This window comes from Phlebotomus papatasi, chromosome 1 (genome assembly GCF_024763615.1).
Source record: "Phlebotomus papatasi isolate M1 chromosome 1, Ppap_2.1, whole genome shotgun sequence".
In the NCBI taxonomy this organism is placed as follows: domain Eukaryota; kingdom Metazoa; phylum Arthropoda; class Insecta; order Diptera; family Psychodidae; genus Phlebotomus; species Phlebotomus papatasi.
Genome location: NC_077222.1, coordinates 71,443,667 through 71,466,365, shown reverse-complemented (window position 1 = coordinate 71,466,365; position 22,699 = coordinate 71,443,667). Strand labels below are relative to the sequence as shown.

Sequence of the window (22,699 nt, the reverse complement as noted above, 5' to 3'; positions counted from 1 at the left end):
ATATTTAGGGGAAAGTAGGGATACTTTGAGCTGTGAGAGCTGTGAGGCTACATTAATATGTAATTTTTCGCGTATTTCTAAATATAATCACATCGAACAGACTGGGCTTTTTTACATGGTCATTGCTTTTTTACTCCTTCATTGCTTTTTTACACGTGGAAAAAATATTCAAAAAATTGAGGCATCAAACCAATTTTTGCATCAATTTGATCTTTTTCCGTTCTCTGAGACAATATTCTGTAAAAAGAAAATGATATTTTAGTAAAATCAGCCAAATTTAAATACCTTGAACAAAAAGCAAAAAGCAATTGCCCGGTCAATTGCTTTTTCTTGACACTTTCATATTACATAGTCCGTTAACATTCTCTATTTTGAATTCACTGTTCGAAATTTCATCGACCACCATCGAAATCAGCTGATGCCAGGAAAAATCAAAACAAAGGATATTTTACTCATAAAACTCTTGTGAAAACTTTTGAAATACATTTAAAATGAGTCTAGGCTTAGTGAAATTAAAGTTTAGTATAAAATACATGTGAATAATGTGAATTACATTGTTTTGAACAACTGAAAATATTTCCCGCCTTGGACATTTTACTTACACTAGATGGCGCTGTTCTCAGTGAGTTATCTAATCGAAAAAAATGAAGGTGTCATATCACTTCTCCATTGCTTCTTTGAAAATCGATTAAAAGAGCAATGGCCCAGTCTGTTCAATGCTAATATAGTTCAACATTTGTTTTTCCTATCTAAACCACATTAAGGCGTTACATGGGGCAAAGAGACTTTAAAAAAACAGCAAGTTCTTTTGTAATCCTTTGTTAGTCTATTTTTTTTTATTAAAGCTCTTAAGAATATAAAAGTACAACATTTAAACTATATTTTTGGAAATCTTCATTTAGAAATTTTAGAAACTCAGCCTCTGGGAGACTTTTTTGAAAGGAAACTTACTTTTATGTAGGCAAAATTTCTCTTGAGTAAGTTCATCTGAGATCCAAAAATAAATATTTCATGTTAGCTAATGAGTTAAACTAGTTTTTGGACGAAATATTAAAAAAAAATAAAATTTGTATTTTTAGGAGAATATTATATACAAAAAAAAACACCATTTTTGACGTATTTTACACCAAGTGATCTCGCCAATGTGATCGAGTATAAAAATAAAATGTGATCAAGTATAAATATTAAATTTCTCTTTTAAGTATTAGTTCAACTTATCAACTAAGAAGAAATATTTGAATTTTTAATATTAGATAATCCTACTGTGAAAAATCTTATCCACCGAAAAGCAAGTTTTTTTTTTCAAAAAAATCTCCAAAAATCAGGTCACAATGTCTGAATTTTTAAATTTTTTAAATAAAAATTTCATAAAATATAACTAAAATGTTATTACTTTTATATGCCCAAAAGCTTGAATTAAATAATTATTTTTTATTAGGGTAACTGTACCAAATTTCGTCTAGGTTGTAATTTCGGCCACTTCATTTCTTCCTCAAATTTCCATGAACTTCTAGTTTTTGCAGACTCTAGAGATCATATACAAGTCAAAAAATAACAAAAAATGTCGCTTTCACGAATGAGATGATGTGAAAAAAATTCCAGAAGCGTAGGGAATTATGAGAATCAAGATTTTATAGAAAATAAAAACGATGAACTATTTACAAGTTTTCAAGCAACACTCCCGAAAACGAAGTAACAAAAAAATCAATTTGTATTAAAAAATTTACATTTTTAACTTAAGACTTTGGCGCTTACATGCAACTATAACGAAATTTGGTAGAGTTACTTTATGGTAAAAAAGAAATTTTGAGAAATTTTATTTTAGTCTTCTTAACTCCCTTTGAGTTAAACCCCAATATCCTTTAAAAATATGCGAAAAATCGTATATGAATGTAGCGCTACAGCTCAAAATAGCCCCACGTCCCTCTATTCTAAAATGATAGTGTAAAAGTTTTTTGTTTGACAGTGCCTTAAAATAGCATTTTTTTTAATGGAATAATCAGGAAAATCTCAATTCTATTTTGACGATAGGCAGGCTTATTTAATTTCTAAAAGTTCCTCTGGAATCACGTAGTTTTAGCAGCAATAAAATCTCTTTTAAAATACCTGTTAAAATATGATAAAAACAAAATTCAAGTTCTTCCTGATTAACTGACATTCTGAAAATAATGTTATCTAAAATTATGAATAACATTTACATTATTTTATTATAGCTTCAATTAAATGGTCGCGCATGTTTTATTGGTAACTTTAATTTTTATTGATCAAAAATATTTATTTATTATTAATTTTGCAGTTTTTTTACCTATTATTATTCACAAGCCAAATGTTATTTTTATTAACCAAAGTTTAAAACTTTATTGTTCGTATTAGGTTACTTAATTTTTTACTGGTTGTATTTTATTATATTTTTTGGCAACAGATTTTATAAAATGTAAATCAAATTATATTTAAATTTTTATCACATAATACTTAGATATGGATCTTATTGTCCTTTTTATGATCTTTTTCTTTATTTGATTTTTTTAACTGTAGATAACTTTAAAATAAACAAAAAAATGTCATGACTTTTCCATTGAATAATTCTTTATCTACTTTTCAACTTTGATACGATCCAATCCATTGCTTGGAGCTTTTTGTATAATTTCAAATAGTAAGAGAACTGATTCAAATTTCGGACATGTTGCATATAAACCTGAAAAAACTAAGTTTAGAATGTATATTGTTTTTAAAATAAATTGAAATTTTTGTTACGGCGTTATCACACTTGCACATTAAAATTTGAATGTGAATCGCATTAATTGTCGCTGGTGAGAGTCCAAATGTGTAATTTGTGTGTTTGAATCATTTTATATTCAAAATTTGATCTATTTGTTGATAAAAAGGTAGACTTGGCCCGCAAAATTTGATATAAATTTATTTATAGCATTAATGCGAAAAATTAATGCGATTTTCTCTTTAATTTTTTAATGTGAAAAATATTTATGCTTTAGGTAAATTTAAACTTATTTTTGCAAGCCAAGTCCACTTCTTTATCAATAAATAGAAAAACCCCAAATATTAAGTGACTCAAAGACACAAATAACATATTTGGACGCTCACAAGCGACAATTAATGTGATTCACATTAAAATTTTAATGTGCAAGTGTGATAACGCCGTAATATTTTCTAAAGAAAAAATTCTATTTAAAAAATTTTTCTACAGCAGCTCTACAAATAATAAAAAAACACAAAACTTATAAAATTGTGAGAAACAAAAAAATATCCAAAATTTGGCACAGTTCCCCTACCTCTTTTAATTTGGTAACAAACCTCTGTATGTTTTTTAATAAACATCTTAAAGATGAAAACCAATTTTTGAGATAGAAAATGATACCGCTGATGATGTTCCTATTATGAATTGGGAATTGAGATGAAATATTAAAAAAAAAAAGATGTCAATACTTTTTTTCTAAATTCTTATTGACCTAATTTGATTTATTTACTCTCAACTTTTTTTCTAAAACAGATGTTAGCAGAATAATGAGAATCATAGAACTAGGTTATTCAATTATCTTGATTTTAGACCAAAAGACTATGACTGCAATAAATTTTTTTGATCACTTGATAAAAATGAATATTTGAAAAGGAATCAATATATTAATTTAAATTATTTAAACACTGAGAAAAAACGGGGGTGCGATTAACGTTTTTTCCTCATAACTTTAACACTTTTGAGGTGTAAAAATATATCAACATTTTTTAATGTTAATTTTACACCTTTTTAAGGGTACAATTAACACGAAAAAGGGTAACTTTAACCCCCAATACACCTAAAAAGGGTAATATTTACACCGATTTCGGATTAATATTGCAGGATAAAATTAACATTTCCGGAATGTTATTTTAACGATTTCTCTACTATACTTTACATTACTATTTTCTCATCTAACACGTATCACTCCGCAAATCAGGAAAAAACCATGAATTGAGACGCTCAGAGCAGAAGTGGTCTCCTTTGTATGCATTTCCCTATTAAAACAGTCCACTTCTGCTCTGAGCGTCTCAATTATAAAACATTCTTGTTTGAATAAAAAATAGTTATACTTTTTCGGGGTATCTAGAATACTATATTGTCCTTTTAAAGAAATCAAATCGACTCCTTTTGATTTCAGGCTATGGTGAATTGGTGAGTGCTCTGCAGCGTTTGCAGAATCACCTGAATAAGTATGGATTAGCATCGTTGGCGGGCAGAGTGACGGCAGCTCAGAGTTTACTTCTGGGTCCGGGTGTGGCTCGTGCCCTGGCCACGCGCACAGCCGTCCTACAGCGCCGTCGACCGCGTGTGGCAAATCCTATCACGAGCAATGTACAGACACTGGCTAAGGATTGCATGGAGTCTCTGTCACAGTCAAATTCTCCAGCTGCCATTGAACTTTGTGGCATATTGTCATCGTATGAGATGGAGGGGCTGTTTCAAGCACACGATCGTGTTGCCACGACAACAGACAGGAGCTGTACATCGTCACTCCTGGCGACACCGGTGTCAACACCGGTGCCCGTGAAACCACCTGTTATGCCACCACTGTCGGCCAATGCCGTGAATAACAACCTCAGCATGAAGCAACGTGAGCCAATTGCCACACCAGTGGGAAGTCTTCGAGATGGCACGCAGGATCACATACGAATTATTCGCATTGAGAAGTCATCTGAGCCACTGGGAGCCACTATTCGCAATGAGGGGGAGGCTGTGGTGATTGGTAGGATTGTCCGTGGAGGAGCTGCTGAGAAGTCAGGCTTGTTGCACGAAGGAGATGAAATTCTCGATGTCAATGGCATTGAGATGCGAGGGAAGAGTGTCAATGATGTCTGTGCTCTGTTGGGCGCTATGACGGGTACACTTACATTTCTCATTGTTCCGGCTGGAAGTCCACCACCGGGTGGTGGTGGCCGAGATCCACCAGTTCTACATGTTCGCTCCCATTTTGACTACGATCCCGAGGATGATTTGTACATTCCGTGCCGTGAGTTGGGCATTAGTTTTCAGAAGGGTGATGTCCTGCATGTGATCTCACGAGATGATCCAAATTGGTGGCAGGCGTATCGTGAGGGTGAGGAGGATCAGACACTGGCCGGACTTATTCCTAGTCAGTCGTTTCAGCATCAGCGTGAGTCAATGAAGCTGGCAATTGCGGGGGAGGCAGGTCAGCGTGGGAAGAGTAAGGAGCAGACAAAGGGGGCGACTCTACTGTGTGCCCGGAAAGGCAGAAAGAAGAAGAAGAAGGCCAGCAGCGAAGCTGGGTGAGTTAATTTTTCTCAATTTGATTTATTATTTCTTGAAATTGATCATATTTATTCAATTCTTTACATTTGAAAAACATTAAAGAAAATTCTTTTTAATGGAAAATTCAGATTTAAATTGACAAAGAAAAATTGTGAATTCATAAGAAAGCCTAAATAGGGGAGACCGGGGGAGATTTGGGACACTTTTTCATGTTTTGATTTTGAGACACTATTCCAAAAAATCACGATAGCGTATCATAATTTTATGCGGTCTATAGGATACTTATGGATATTGACTTTATAAAAAGTATGCGATAGAACTTGGAAAACAACTGAGTTTTCTTGGAGAAGATAAAACATTTAACTTGACGCTTTGTCCCAAACCTCCCCGATATGGGGCAGTATGGGACGCATTTTTTCTCGCATAATTTGCATTATTGGAGCACGTTAATTAATTTTAAGTACTAGATTAAAAATATTTCTGATAGAAATAAAAATGCTTCATCTTTTATTTCATACTTAAAAATTAATATCAATTTTATTTGTACAGTAGAGTCATTTATTGTCAATCAATTATATTTAAAGTATTTTCTTTTTATTTTCCATCTGCTTTTCTTTGCTTTTTTATTCTAAATATTGCAATCATGATCATCAAATTCCTCAGGCGAGTAGATTTTCTTGTAACTTTTAGTTTTGAACTCATTGGCGTATTCCTGTTTGATTTTACGACAACTTCATGGTACCTATTTTTTCCTTATTTCTTTGAATTATTTCTTTTCTTGAGAACTTGTAAAAATTGTAGAGGATATCGTTCGAGAAATTCTCGAGAAAAGAGTTTTTAACGAGATTGGGCAAAGATCAAATATCCTCTGAGAAGGAATTATTGATTCCCAAGACATTGATGGTTTAATTGTCCTTGTAAACAACTGCTCAACTGGTAAAGTTTGCACAAGAGGTAGATTTCCAGTAGAAACTGGGCATTACTCTTCATTTTGACAATAAACAATTGCATGGCACCTACAATCTTGTTGAAAATCAACGTCCCATTCATCCCCATTCAGGTGTCCGAAACATCCCCGCGTGTAGTTTTGGTATTTAAAACCTTTATGTAAAAAACAAGAGCGTATAATCTCTGAAACTTATAAAAATATGTTCCCAGATTATACTGCTAGCTAATGAGATAAAAAAGTTTTGATTATATGTCGCTGATATAAAATACAAAGAAGAAAACTGAGACGTCAAAATATACAATTTTTATCAATTTTTAAAGAAGTGTTCATAGAATTAAAACAATAAAACTGAAGATATCCTTTGTTTTAGTCAAGATACATCTTAATATTGCCTACGATTGAGGTAGTGGTTAAATCTCATTTATTTAAAAAAAAATAATGAAAAAATCGCCTTGCCCCACACTACCCCTGTCCCAAACCACACCGGTCTCCCCTATAACTAAGTGCATATTTTTGCACTATCTACTATGTCCTTATTATAGTACATTTTACACTGTGTGGTCATTGTAAGGAACTTCTGAAACGAAAACTCTTCAAAAATTCCTCAAAAGGACAACATTTACTGCAAATATTTATTGATGCATAACATTTTGTCAAAATTGATATTTCCTTCAGAAAAAATGTGTAAAATTTAGGCGAAAGTGCGCTACCTTGGAACGACTTAAGCTTCGGACAACTAATTTTTCCTATGTTTTTTTTTTATGTATTAGACCCATGGCTCTTTTCAGGATATTTGAGACACTGGATTAGCTATTAAATTATAATATTATAATGAATCAAATTCATTAAAAATATCTTGAAAAAAATGAGTTTTTCGAAGCTTGAGTCGTCCGAAGGTAGTGCGCTTTCCTCTCTAAAACCATGGTTTTTTGGTTTATTTCGAAAACGGAAATATAGATCTCTTTCATTTTTGGATAGCTGTTAGAGGTAGCCTAGGCGATCATTTCGTCCAAACATACTTATGACCGGAAAAATCACCATTTTGAATTATTGAATGTTAAAGATCAATCACTTTTGAGGGTTCATTTTTTAACCGATTTAGTTAAACCTTGACGAATAGGACACCGGTGTCGCATTTAGACTATTTAGAGGACAAAATAACTTTCTATATAGGGGGAGGTGGGGCTACTTTGAGCTGTGGGGCTACATTGTTATTCGATTTTTTCGCATATTTCTAATACAAATTGGGTTTTAAGACGATGTAATTTGGATAGACAAAATAATAGTGGATTTATATAAAATTATTGTAAGGACTAGTTTCATTTAAAAACAGGCGAAAAAGTCGTATAACAATCTAGCCCCACGGCTCAAAGTAGCCCCACCTCCCCCTAGTCAGAAAATACAGTATGCATGAGAAATATACAAAAAAATAATTCATGGAGAGCTGTATTCGTGAGTTAGAGCATTTCTCAAAGCTGGAACGACGCTTTGCGATCTCTTTTTCCTTGATATTGAGATCCCCAAGTTGATAGATACTTGCATATGATGCCCTACACATGTTTTCACAAAACACTGTTGGGAATTTTTCTACTTGATGTTTCATTATGTATGTTTCCAAAGGAAAATCATCTTGACTGAAGTATATTGTTAAATCGAAAACATTTTAGCGTATGCTTCAGTCGAGAAGGAATTTGACATTGGAAAAGAAAAGTATACCAATATCCGTCGAGTTAATTCAATGCATTCTACAATAGGACTATAAGGCCGCGGTAGAAGAAAGCGATGAACGTCTCCATCCATGTACAAATGTAATTCAACTCAGCGATAGAGGTGTTACAAGTCTACAGGCTTTTTTAAATAGGATAAAAAAATTAAAGTAGCACAAAATTTTCAATTTTTTTCTTGTTTTTTGCTTAGATATCTTAAAACTTTGATAAGTCAGGGAGGTTAAAGAGGTAAAATTTTAAAACTTCTGTCATTTTTATCTTGGAAGAAATAAAGAATTTTGAGAATAAAAAAAAGTGAGAGGAAATGTCCATGCTTCGTACGATCCCAAGCTTCGTAATAACTAAATTTTTGCTAAGTTTGTCAATAAATGAGACGCTCAGAGAAGAAGTGCACTGTTTTAATAGGGATATGCATACAAAGGAGACCACTTCTGCTCTGAGCGTTTAAATTGTAACTCATCGCAGCAATATTTTAAAAATTAAGGCGAAAGTTCCCAGTTTTAAAAATGTATTACGGAGTTACATTTATTCAGAAACATAGAAAAAAATATTCATTATGAAGCTTGGGACCGTACAAAGCTTGGACACTTTTCCTTAATCAATTCTGCAAGAATTTTTATTAATTTATCTATTTAATTTTGTCTAGTTATATTTAGTTTTTTTTAGAAAGTAAGGAAAGGCTTTCAGGCTTCGAACACTTCATGTTTTTCCCGTGTTTCACTAATGAATCTGACCTATTTTTTCAGGAGATATGTGACATAAGATTAGCTATTTTAAAATGTATTGCCATAAAAGTCAGATACATTAAAAAAGTATGGGAAAAATATGATATGTTCGAAGCCAAAGCATATGCGAAGCCTGAAAGTTTTCCCCTAGTTGAACTCAGAAGAGTATTTTTATATGATATAATTTCACATGAAATTAAAAATTAACATCTCTTAAGTGCTAATTCTTGTGAAATATTCTATCATGTATATATAAATTTTTATTATTATATACGTGTTTTTGCTAGTTTTGTACTTACTCAGCATCAAAATTTATATAACAATAATTTATTTTATAGAGAAAGTCGTAATGAGAGATATCATTAAATCTTTACACTACACAACTTTATAACTCTTAAAAAAGGCATCAAAATCTCCTTTTATTCCAAGAACTAATGATACACGCAATACTCACAGAACATTTGACTTTCAAAAATTTCATATTTTTGAAATAGGGTACTTTTGAACTTCCTGACTCGTCCAAGAATAATAATTACCTCCTGCATTGAAATTATAGTCTACTAACAGTTTCAAACTTGTCTGTACACAGAAAAAAAATTCCGTACATGTTTGTGAATTCCTACGAAATTCTAGTATTCCTTAACGTCACGTATTCCTTACGAAATACTCGTATTCGTATAACACACTAAAAATGTTGTAAAAGTTTGTACTTTTCACAAACATTGTTCGTAATATGATCACTTGGCGAGTATTTTTCGTTCTTTTACAAACATTTCTTTGTACATTTTTGTTTGTCTAGCAAACATTTACAAACAAGTGACAAAATGTTACGAACATTTTTTTGTATGTTTGCTCGTCAAGAGATCATATTAAGAACAATGTTAGTGAAAAAAGTAAAAACTTTCACGAACTTGTGGGTTGTACGCTTTACAAAAATTTTGTAAGTCCTCAATAGGAATTCACAAACATTTACGAACAATTTTACCGAAACTTTTTTCTGTGTATGGTATATAATTGGTAACTTATGAACATTTCCAGGTTTGTATAAACCGTGGCTTTACACAGAAAAAATATTATGTAAAAATGTTCGTAAATGTTTGTGAATTCCTATGGGGGAGTTACGAAATGCTCGTAAATCGTATAACCTACAAATAAGTTCGTAAAAGTTTGTACTTTTTTCAGAAACATTCTTCGTAACATGGTAATTTGACGAACATTTTTTGTACTTTTACAAACATTTGTGCGTAAATGTTCGTAAACACACAAAAAATGTTTGTAAAATTTTGTCATTTGTTCGTAAATGTTCGTAAAATGTTCGACAGGAAAACAAACATTTACGAACAAATGACAAAATTTTGCGAACATTTTTTTGTGTGTTTACGAACATTTACGAACAAATGTTTGTAAAAGTATAAAAAAAATGCTCGTCAAGTGATCATGTTACGAACAATGTTTGTAAAAAAAAGTACAAACTTTTACGAACATGTTTGTGGATTATACGATTCACGAGCATTTCGTAACTCCCCCATAGGAATTCACAAACATTTACGAACATTTTTACAAAATATTTTTTTCTGTGTAATAATATTTTAAAGGGCTGTTGGTTATTTTTTAAATGTATTCGGACCGTAAAGCGGTCTTTAGAATAGAGGTTTAGTCTAGTTTTCGAAGGTCGCAAAATACTAAATAGCAAGTATTTTTATTGGGTTATCTGAATATGATAGATCATTTAGCTTTATAGCTAATCTTATATCAAAATTTTACAAAAAAAATCTTTAATGGCTAATGCCCTAGACAGACTTACGACTTAAGCCGAGAGACGGCTTAGTGGAAAATGATGGAAAAGTAGTTTAATCATTATTGCGAATATAATTGTACTAAGCCGTCTCTCGGCTAATCCTCAGGTCTGTCAAGGCCCTAAGAGTAATATCCCAATGATCGCAACATACCTTTTTTAGTAAACGAAATATTACAATACACAAAAGCAAATTTGGTCATAAAAGAATCACAATCATGACGAGATTTAGGAGAGCAATTTGCTTACCCTTTTGCAATTTTGTAGGTATCCTCTTTATGCCACAACAACACATGATGAGCCTGACCCTGAGGAAATTCTCACGTACGAAGAAGTGGCCCTTTATTATCCACGAGCGTCCCACAAGAGGCCAATTGTCCTTATTGGACCCCCAAATATTGGACGTCATGAACTTCGACAGCGACTAATGGCAGATTCCGATCGATTTGCCGCTGCTGTTCCACGTAAGCATCTCTCTGCTCAATAAATACATGTTTTCAGGGATTTTTATCACATCATTTATATCCTTTGATTTTTTTTCATCTGATCTACAGATACATCACGACCTAGACGAGATGGCGAAGTTCCTGGTCAGGATTATCACTTCATTTCACGTGCACAATTCGAAGCGGATATCCTGGCGAGGAAATTTGTGGAGCATGGAGAGTATGAGAAGGCGTACTACGGTAATTATTCCACCCACAATTTTTTCCCTTTACGAAGCAAACAAGTTAATTGGCGAATATTCGTTTTTTTTTTACTTCTTCTTTTGGTATTCAGGGACATCTCTCGAAGCCATACGCACAGTGGTCGGAAGTGGCAAGATTTGTGTGCTGAATCTCCATCCGCAGAGTTTAAAATTGCTTCGAGCGTCGGATTTGAAGCCATACGTTGTTCTTGTGGCGCCGCCGAGCTTAGAGAAATTGCGCCAGAAGAAAATTAGGAATGGAGAACCATTCAAGGTAACCATTTGTTTTGTTTCTGTTTTTACATTTTAAAATTATACGGAAGGTCATTCAGAGAAAGAGAAATATGAGGTAGTTGTAGCCGGAAAGATAGTAAGTGCATTAGTTATGATGTTGGAAACATCGTTTTTCATTATCAATTTATTGATTCGTTTTCAATGGAATGTTATGATTTACTAGGAGAGACTTTCAAGAATTTCTACTTATTATGGTCTTCGTGAATTCCATGTTTTTTGGTCATGGTGCAAGTATATCCAGAATTTCGTGCAAAGGCAACAAATAATGTAAATTATCTGACCGATTCCCTGAATATAGAAAAGTTTTGTCAAATTGGCGGCCAAATGGATTTTATTAAAAATTTGTCTCACATTAAATGTGAGAAAATTTTTTGTCAAACTGATAAACAACATCCTTCCAACAAAATTTGAACAAGAGCCATTTGTCAGTTTAACAAGATATACTATTTTTTTCAGAATAAGAGATCTTACAAATTTTTTTTGGGGAAATAATTTTATAGATGGACCGCTTAATAATAAAAAAAATCTTTAAAAAAATAATTGTGACACAATGTTCCATAGAGGAACAACAAGGGTTAGGGGAAAGGCTCTTAATTTAGTCCAGTTTCTTATTTTGGACACTTTGAGGATAAAATTGGACAGTAAAAATAAATTGATTAAAATGATGGATTTTTATTCCAATATTTGATGAATAATGAATTCTATCTAAATATTTGTTCTTTTTGGAAGATTTTAACACTAAATACGTTAAATTTTGAATATGATTTGAGTTGAAAATGCTTTGTTGAAAATTCAGTGTGAGCAATTGCTTACGAGAAATATGACAGAACTTCGTGTTTACTTCAGTATTATGCTCAACGCACAATAACTTTTCTTTATAAACATGTTTTCAAAATTTCCCATGAGAATGAGCGAGATGACTAGATCTAGATCTCACTCACTCTCGTTCAAAATGTCAAAAACATGTTTACTAACCAAAAGTTATTGTGCGTTGGGCATTATGCCTAACGTACAATAACTTTTGTTTTGTAAACATGTTTTTGACATTTCAATGAGAGTGAGTGAGATCTAGATTTATGTCATCTCACTCTCTCTCATAGAAAATTCTGAAAACATGTTTACAAACAAAAGTTACTGTGGCTCTCCTGGTCCCTTTAGCGCTTTCCACATTTAGAAAACTCCTAGCTAGGTCCTATGCGAAGTAAAATTCTCTGTCCCCCCACCCCGCTTTCTCTGATGAATTCCAGTGTCAGCAATACATGCCTTTTTTGCTAAGCCCACACTATTCCCTAAATATGCCACACATATGGGACAATATGCTGTTGTCCCCTCCTTACGCAGCGACCGCTATCTTAAACATTTAAAATTGTAATTCATCAAATTGTAAATCTATATTAACTTTTGGCATATTACGATCTGTGATTCATTGGTTTTTTGCCGTTTACCTGATTTGATTTTCCTGAATTGAGTTGATTTGATTTTCGGATACCTTTTTTGAAAAAAACAACTTGATTTGCGGTAGTCACGATTACTCAGAGTATCATATTAATCAAACATAAAATCCTGCGTTCAAGTACGAATTTTACTGATCTGATAAAAGGAAGAATTTAATTTTTTGACTTCTAATAAATATATTCTGAGTAACCGTGACTACCGCAAAGCAAGTTTTTTCAAAGAAAATCTCCGAAGATATCCCAAACGTTGACGTTTTTTTTTGAAATTTTTAAAACAAAATTTCAGAAAATGTAATTTAAATGTTGTACTTTTATACATATACTTAATAGCTTGAAATATACAATTTTTTATTATGTTAAAAAAAATATTTATAGAAAATATAGTGTTTTTTAGTCTTCATGGCCCACGTAACCCCTTAACCCTTTACCGACGAGACAGTTTTCGCTGACCAAAAAACAGCAATAAAATAAAACTGATAAACAAAATTAGTGAAACGTCTTACATCTAACCTTCGAAAAGCCAACAGAGTCTGATTTGGTATATTTTTTGCCTCTATGGACGATTGGGACAAAAATAGCCCAAAAATTTAAATATTTTTTCTGACAATACCAATGACTGATAATGTTCAGTCTAATAAATAATATTATGATTGAGTATTGTAGTTTCTTTTCCCAAAACGGTTTTGCTTAAAAAACTGGAAGTATAAAAAATAATTACTCTCGCTAATTCGACTCTTTTAAGATCGGGCTACTTTATAATTCGGGCGGCAGTTAAATTCGAAAAAAGTTTGTTGACATTTTTCAAGTTCGATTATGGTTATCAAATGAAGCAAATATGCTCAAATTTGTCATGATTTGTCTTGGCTTTGATGTGATTTTGCATTATTAAGAAGTTCTCATGAAATTTATAACAGATATGAGCATATAAACTCAATATGAGTATACAGATAAACAAAAAATCGTTGGATTTAAAACAATTTGCTGCCCGAATTTCTCTCTGATTCGGTTGACATTTCGGCCCCAAATGCCCGAATTTGAGAGAGTCTACTGTAAAATCAATTTTCAATATGAGAATTTAAAAAATCGTCATTTTTTAGCTTAAAAATGTACTTTATAGCGAATAGCTGGAGATTTGCAAAAAATATCCTAGATTTCTTAAACCTTTGGCTTTACAATTATGTACCAAACATTGGAAAAAATAACTTTAGGTAGTCAGGAAAAATTATTTTCTTTATGGGACACCGGCGTTCCAATCGTCCTTAAAGGGTTAAAAGCAAGTTTTCTCAGAATTATCTTAGACAACATTAGAATGCTATTGCAATTATGATGCTTCAAATGATAAAGCTGTCTTTAGATTGGAAGACTAAGCAAGTTCCTTGAGATTTTTTTACTTCCAAAAAACAAGCAATTGTAATGATTTTTGAAAATCGGTAGATTTTACGGATTTTTTGCGAAAATGTTGCCTAATGAGAAGTTATAGCTCTCAATCCATTCAAGAATGATCTGATTTTGGAATATTTTTTTACAAATTAATAGATGATTTTATTTGAAAATACTTTTTTTTAAATCTATTTATGGCAGTGCGGGGAAGCGATGTCTAATATGCGTCTCAATGATCACTGAATTTAAATTCTTTATATTAATTCACCACAAACTCCATTAATTTAGTTAGTGTAACTATCCAAGAGAATAAATTGGTAATCAGAATTCAAATTAGGTAAGAGGATGAAGGAAAATATTATTAAAATCGACGCCATGTCAAACTTTCCGCGCGCAATTTCGTGAAACAATTTTGCATGACTTTCTGCGAAGCTAGAAAAGAACACCAAATTGTATTTCCATATTTGTCGGAATATTTTTTCAAATCCGAATTGAAATTACTAAACCTTAAAAAAAATGCCTTGCTGTTCCGTTCTCTACTAATTGACTCTTATTCTAAGTACAATTTATTTTTGCTTTCTATCCAGGAAGAGGAATTGAAGGAGATTATTGCCACGGCGAGAGATATGGAAGCACGATGGGGTCACCTGTTCGACATGATCATCATCAACAACGAGACCGAAAGGGCCTATCATCAACTTCTCACGGAGATTAATTCTCTCGAACGGGAACCACAGTGGGTGCCGGCTTCTTGGCTGCACAACTGATCCCGCGGGAAGAGACGCAAGGGAAATTTCAATTCCGTTGAGAGGGTTACATTGACACTTTCCAGGGAGGAATAAAATATTAGATGAGGTATGTGTTTTACTACAAATATGAACATTATCTATCATATTTTATTTTGTTGTCTCTAGAGACAAAAAAAAATGAGAAAATAACAAGAGAAATGGCAAAAAATACTTAGCAATTAACTCTATGGAAATCTTTTAGAAGAAACAAAAATTGAACGAAAAAATTGGTAACACGAGTAGAAAGACAAAAAAAAAATAGTAAATGTGCATGGTGAAAGAGGAAGAATAAACATAAAATGTTCTAAAGAATTTTTTTTCTAAAAGAAACTTTAAGGGAGTATTTAAAATATAAAAAAAGAAGAACAGTGAAGGTGAACCTTAACATACATATTTCTTATGATAGAGAAAAAAAAGAGTTTAAATACACAAAAAATACCGTGAAGTTTAATAGAAAAAAAAATATTTGTCGTTATTTTCTTGATGGAATTTTATACTTTTCTCGAGTAAGAAAAAATTAAAAACTAAAAAAAAAAGTTTTTATTACTTTTCTCATTGCTCAAATCCATTGATAATAATAGAAAAAAAGTACATTTTAATAGTGGAGAGAGTGAATAATAAAAAAAAGAATGCATTGTAGTAAATTATTAAATAAAACAAGCAATTTACCATGAAACTCATTTCGATACCTTAGAAAAAAAAAATCAATTCCAGTACATTCAAAATGACACTATGTGTAGAACTTTTTCAAATGATTGAGGAAAATAATACCAGGCAAATTGTTAAAGAAAAAAAAAGAAAATAATTGGCCTCATTCTCTTATATTTAACCAAAAAGTTATTGATGAATGGGAGGTTATGTTGGATCTAACCTAAAAAAAAATTAATTTAAAAAATTCTCCACTAAGTTGAGGCGTCATTTTCTTCAGTTTTACAGTGGAAAAATATCGTAAAGATAAATAAGAAAGACGAAATTCTTTTAGCTTCACAAGAATTCTTTGATTCCTTGTATCAATTGGATTGGGTTCTCACTCAAAGAACAAAGAATCACCCCATACATGAGTATTCCAAATATCGGTCAACGGGCTCATATAGCCGATGTTGTCGCGCGCCAACAAGACTTTAATAAATAATAAACAATAAAATAAATTGAGAAATAAATTGCGGGATGACCTAATTTGGAATATTTTTAACAACCAAAATATCTAAATTTTAGATCTAGGTATTATAAATCAATATAAAATTGAAATTATTTTAAAATTTATATCAATTGCTTTATTTTACAGTAGACTCTTTCTCAATTGGGCATTTGGGGCAAAATGTCATCCGGTTTATCGATAAATTTGGGCGTCAAAGCCTCTGTATATTCCACAAAAAGCGCTCAATTATAAAGAATCACGATAAAATAGGAAGAACTGCAGCAAATTTGAGCAAATTAGTTCATAGTTAAACGTGCAAATTGTTAACAAAATTTTTCTCCCTATTGAAAAAGAGCCGATTGAGCGAGAGTCTACTGTAACTGGGAAAATTCAAAACATTAATTAATATATTTTTGCTATTTTTTTAGACTTGCAAACACAAAAGTATGCAAGCCGATATGTTCCTGGAGTAGATGGAAATATATTTTGTTGTTCGTTTCTCGCTTGGTGGAAAGTCAAACAAAATTGTTTCATGCAGTTGCAAGCGGTAATTTTGACATTGAGTCGATTTTGATAATATTTTCCTTCATTCTATTTCCCGATTTGAATTCAGATTACCAATTTATTTCCTCGGGTAGTTACTGTATCTAAATCAATGGGGTTTGTAGTGGAGAGAATTAAAATCCAGCGACCGCAGGAGTGTTTGACAACGATTCTCTGCACCTCCTTAAAAGAATACTTCTGGTACATTGACTGAATGCGTTAGTTCATGAAAATGTCTTGGGTAAAGTGAGGTAATTTAGAACCATTTACAATTTGGGACGTTTGAGATTTTCTTATTGTTTCAGATGAGCAAAAAGAAAACAAAGACCTGAAATAGAAGAAAAGAACGATTAAGAAAAAAACTGGAACAGTTTTTCTTTATTTAAATCTCTAAAACAGTCTGAAAATCTCAATGTCCCAAGTTGTAAATGGTTCCAAATTACCTCATTTTACTCTATGCATTTTTCAGTGCATTTTTTAAGGAGCCAAAAAACTAAGATTCAATTCAATTCGAAAAAAGGAAAAATCATTAGAATAGATTTCAGTTTATTTCAAACATTTTAAACTATCTATCTACAGATATAAACCCTGATATCACATTTTCACATTAAGATTAAAATCTGGTTTACATTAATTGTCGCTGATGAGCATTCAAATGTGTGATTTGTGTCTTTGAGTCACGTAATATAGTTTTTATTGATCAAAATGTAGACTTGTCATGTGAAAAAAAGTTTAAAATTATCTTAAACGTAAATATGTTTTACATAAAAAAAACTGATGTGAATATATCGTATTATATTTTGCATTGATTCTATAAATCAAATTAAATTAATTTTTGCGGGCCAAGTCTATCTTTTTATCAAAATCTCGTTGCAAAGTGAATATTCACCTTCATAAATCAGTCTTTCGGGAATATCTCAAGAACTAAACCATTGATACTCTTAATTTTTGGATAGGTATGTTTTAGACAAAGCCAAGCCGGACATTTTGTCCACAGACAGCAATGTCTTCAATTATTCCTTCTTGGATTTTCCAATGCCAATGAACAGATTCGGTAAGAGAATGTAGAGGAAAGCGAGCTACCTTCGGACGACTAAAGCTTCAAACAATTGAGTTTTTTCAATATTTTTTTTAATGAATTTAGCCCATTAACTTGAGAAATTAAAGAAACAGTTTAAAAAACAACATTTAGTTGTCCGAAGCTTAAGTCTCCCAAAGGTAGCGCGCTTTACGCTATTTCTCAACGGATTTACGCAAAATGTAATCTACTTCTAGATCTTGCAATTCTTCACAATTTTAATTGGTTATTTTTTATACTGAAATTCACGAATAGAAAAGTTTAAACACTGACCTTGAAAACCCCAAAAAGGACTTTTTGATGTCTGAAGAACAAAATATCCTCCTTGGCCATGTTTGAGACATATCCAAAAATGAAGAGCATCGGTGATTTGGTTCTTGAGATATTCCCGAAAGAGTTGTTTCTAGAAGACAAGGAGTGAGATTAGAGGCAAACGCATGTGCTGTTTCGATTACTTAGATTGATTTTTGTGGGAGTACTCAGAACATTCAAAGTCGATAACTTTTCCTGTTTAACCAGAAAATTGATCAGAAGAAATTCTGCACTTCTGACCAGAATATTAGCACATGCAAGAAGAAGGGGCCGGGCGCCTTTGAGATGTATGTTTGGCTCTTGAGATATTCACAAAAGAGTAGTTGCTAGAGGGGAGGGAAGGATAAGCGTAGAGGTAAATTTGAAGCACTGAGAAAAAAAGAGGGTACGATTAACTTTTTTTCCTCATAACTTTAACACTTTTTAGGTGTAAAAATATAGCAACATTTTTTAATGTTAATTTTACACCTTTTTAAGGGTAAAATTAACATAAAAAAGGGTAACTTTAACCCCCAATACACCTAAAAAGGGTAATATTTACATCGATTTTGGATCAATACTGCAGGGTAAAATAAACATTTCCGGAATGTTATTTTAACTTTTTCGGATTTCTCTCAGTGAGTGACAATTGGATCAACTTAAGGGGGGGTACTCAGAACATTCCAAGTCGATATCTTCATCAATTTGTCCATAAAATGGGATAGAAAGATTTTTGTCACTTTTTCTTTCCGTTTAACATTTTAAAATTCCCGCGAAAGTGGGCTGAATAAGAAAAGTAAGATGTCCAAAAAACAAAGTTTCTTCTACAAATTATACCAACTTATGATTTCCAACAATAGTTCACTCTTCCAATTATGTTCATCAGGAGCTGAGACCACTACAAACTTTCGACTTTTTCTACTGACAAAATATACATATGTTTTCATCTGAGGATACTGCGTTACACTGAGAGAAATCCGAAAAAGTTAAAATTACATTCCGGAAATGTTAATTTTACCCTGCAGTTTTGATCCAAAATCGGTGTAAATATTACCCTTTTTAGGTGTATTGGGGGTTAAAGTTACCCTTTTTCATGGTAATTCTACCCTTAAAAAGATGTTGAATTAACATTAAAAAATGTTGATATATTTTTACACCTAAAAAGTGTTAAATTTATGAGGAAAAAAAGTTAACTGCACCCCCGTTTTTTCTCAGTGTACGACTGATAGTAGGAAAGTTATAACAACCTGTAGGAGAATTTTGTAATGATGTGACAATGTCATAAAACAATTTTTTGTGGTAAATTCAGGAGCACGACAACATTAAAGCCCAATTAAGCATAGAATCGCTGAAGGAGCTCTATGAAGTTCTTAGTAACTAAAATGAATTTGATTGTTGATTAATTTTTCCGAATTAACCATATTAAAATTTTTAAATTTGTTACATGACATTGCCATACTGTTATACGGGCTTTAGACCTAAGGGCCTTGACCGCCTTAACAGACCTGAGGATTAGCCGAGAGACGGTTTAGCATAATTGAGGCGCTCAGAGTAAAAAAAAGTCGTATGACTTTCCCTATTAAAATAGCGTTTTTTTTGTTTTGAGCTCCTCAATTATATTTGAAATAATGGTTAAACTTCATTTCCATCATTTTCCACTAAGTCGTCTCTCTTCTTAAGTCGTAAGTGGTCTAGGGCATGGCATTAGGCTTAGTCATATGGCTTAACTGCTCTAATTTCTTATCAATTTAGATTTTTTTGGAAAAGATTAATTAAGGATTGGATAATTGAAGATTAGTAATCTGTTAGATTTTTAAAAGCCAATAAAACGTTTGGTATTTAGGATTTTGAGACCTTGTAGAACTGGGCTTAACTTCTAGTCTGAAGACTTGCTTTAAAGAATTCTCCTATTGAATTGGTTACATTTGAATTGGGATACCTAGTAGTCTCTTAATTTTAAATTTCCAAGGATGTTTTATTATTTTCAAGTATTAGAAATTTAAATATTGTTTAAGAGAATAATAAACTTACCTTTTACTTGATTTTTAAAACAAAACATATTTAAAACAAATATTTACCAAAATAACTGCAGCTTAAATAAAACAATTTACCTGATATGCAAATTTTAGGTTAAAATCCAATTGTAGAACCTTCACATTTTAAAAATAACAAATTGGTTAAATGAGAAATTGAGGCACTGAATAAAAAAAAAACTTTAAATTAGGTGTGTTTTAGAAATTTTAAACAAATAATAGCAAATAGTGGGTATTTTCCAACAGACAAGGGAGGATTTTTTTTCTCGAATTAATGAAAAGAAAATATTCTTAATTCAATCATCAGACTGAGTATTAAATTTAAAGTGAAAAGTCGTAACTTAGATGATTCCATACAAAGTGTTGATAAGAAATATTAAAAATAAAAAGAAAAAAAAGCATTCATATTATTTTCTTGTGAATGTCTCGTGTTATTTTTAATGTGAATATTTCCATTTAGAGTGACAAAAAACAAGATATTTATAGAGATTATTAAACGACGTATTAACTAATTGCTCACGTAAAAGAAAATGAATAAAATAAGGCAGAAAAAGGTGGATTTAGGAATTTTCATTGTCTCTTTCGTATGAGAGTGATTTTAACTAAAAAAATTTTTTTGAAGATACAATTTGAAGAATTTATTACTGTGGGAAAGATAGTGACGAAGATTTAAGAGAAAAAAACACACGTCTATGATGGAGTCATAGGAATTATGTATATATTGTGAGAGAAATGTTTATAAGAGATGAGAAAAAAAAAGAATTAGAATATATGAATTATTTTTTTGTGTATATTCGGAAAAAATTTATATATATTATTAAAAACAAGGTATTAAAAAAAATGAGAAAAAAATATGACATAGACATTATTGAGATAAAAAAAGGAAAAAAAAGAACTAATCAAAATGTAAATGTACATTAGTTAAAAATAAAAAGAAAAAACAAATGAGTACATAAAAGACTTGTCTTCATTTTTTTGCATCCATTTATTTCCATCTCAATATCTTCATTGTCCACTGATTTTAGGGTGTTTGAGTGTTTTTCTTTTCTTCCTATTTTATACACATTTAACAACAATATTTCTAAATTGCCTCTTACAATTTTTCTTATCAACTATTCTGCGACTTTGGTTTCGTCTCGCATTGTTATCTGTGTGCATCAATCGCAGAGTTGTGCTTAACTCATATCATTGTCTACAATGTAATATTATCCATCGTCTTCACTGAAGCGTTCAAGGAGAAGAGAAATAGAAACTGGGACAGTAATACGATGACTTTTATTTCCTCAGATAGTAATTTTATTTTACAGTGGTCTGTGAAAGTATTGAAGCATTCTCATCTGATATTGGTTAGTTCAAACCTTAAACAAATAAATCTGGCTCAATATTTGTGTATTTTGTTCAATATTCTCAACCAAATTATTACTCATCATCCATAAAAACCATTGCTCATCCATACTTTGTTCTAAAAATGTTATATTCTCAGTTATTTTTAGCAGTAAAATAATTTAAATTGGATTAAAAATTAAAAACGATTGATAAAATAACCCTTTTTGCTCTGAAAACTTCCCAAAATTGGATTTAGATTAATTTAATTTAATCTCTTACAATAAGTGAAATGCACGTGAAAATGCAATTTATTCATTTAGGGTAACTGTTTCAAATTTCGGCATAAGGTAAGTGTGTCTAATTCCGGCCAGCTTGTAATTTCGGCCACCTTTTTTGTTCGTCGAATTTTCATGAATTTTTGGTTTTTACATACTCTAGAGATTATGCAATGCAAAAGAATAACAAAAAATGTAGCTTCGACAAACGAGATGACGTGAAAAAGATATTGGAAGAATTCCCGAAGGACAAGGAACTATGAGAATGAAGGTGGCCGAAATAGGGCACCAAAGCTATGTTTATATTTTTATTCATTTTAAAATGTATTAAGAATGATTTTAGAGTAAATAAAGACGGTAAACTCTTTACAAGGTTCCATGCAACCCTCTTTCAGAAGAAAGAATAAAAAAAATCAATTTGTATTTAAAATATTACATTTCAAACTTGAGACTTTGGCTCTTGTATGCAACTATGCCGAAATTTGGCACACTTACCCTAGTTGCATGCAAGCGTCAAAGTATAAAGTTTGAAAGAAATGTTATATTTTTAAAACAAAATTGAATTTTTATTACTTCTTTTTAAGAAGTGTTGCTGGGTATCTTGTAGATAGTTTATTGTATTTGTTTTCTCTAAAATCATTCTTAATTGATTATAAAATGAAAAAAAAAATATAGACAAAACTTTGAGTAATATTTCAGCCACCTTGATTCTCATAGTTCTTTGCCATTTCGGAATTCCTGCGAAGTTCTTTTCACATCATCTCGTTCTCTAAACGGACATTTTTTGTTTTGTTTTTGAATTGTATTGCGCTCTATAGAATGCAAAAACTAAAAATTCATCAAAATTTAAGAAAAAAAAGAAGTGGTCGAAATTGGAAGCAGGCCAAAATTTGGTACAGATACCCTATTCTTTGTTTAAACTTAATCAGCTTACTATAATTGAGATTCTTAA

General features: G+C 31.6%; 1 protein-coding gene across 7 annotated transcripts in view; it reads left to right on the top strand.

Moving 5' to 3' along the window:
• The window catches only part of LOC129800363 (protein PALS1), a 44,593-nt gene extending 23,489 nt beyond the window's left edge, over nt 1-21,104 (top strand). For all 7 annotated transcript variants that reach the window (XM_055844700.1, XM_055844715.1, XM_055844723.1 and 4 more), the window contains 5 exons: nt 4,155-5,280; nt 10,727-10,923; nt 11,014-11,145; nt 11,240-11,421; nt 14,863-21,104. In XM_055844700.1, coding sequence (XP_055700675.1) covers nt 4,155-5,280; nt 10,727-10,923; nt 11,014-11,145; nt 11,240-11,421; nt 14,863-15,042 — 1,817 coding nt within the window. In that variant the 3' untranslated portion in view covers nt 15,043-21,104. The remainder of the gene's footprint in view (nt 1-4,154; nt 5,281-10,726; nt 10,924-11,013; nt 11,146-11,239; nt 11,422-14,862) is intronic.
• The last annotated feature ends 1,595 nt before the right edge of the window (nt 21,105-22,699 follow it).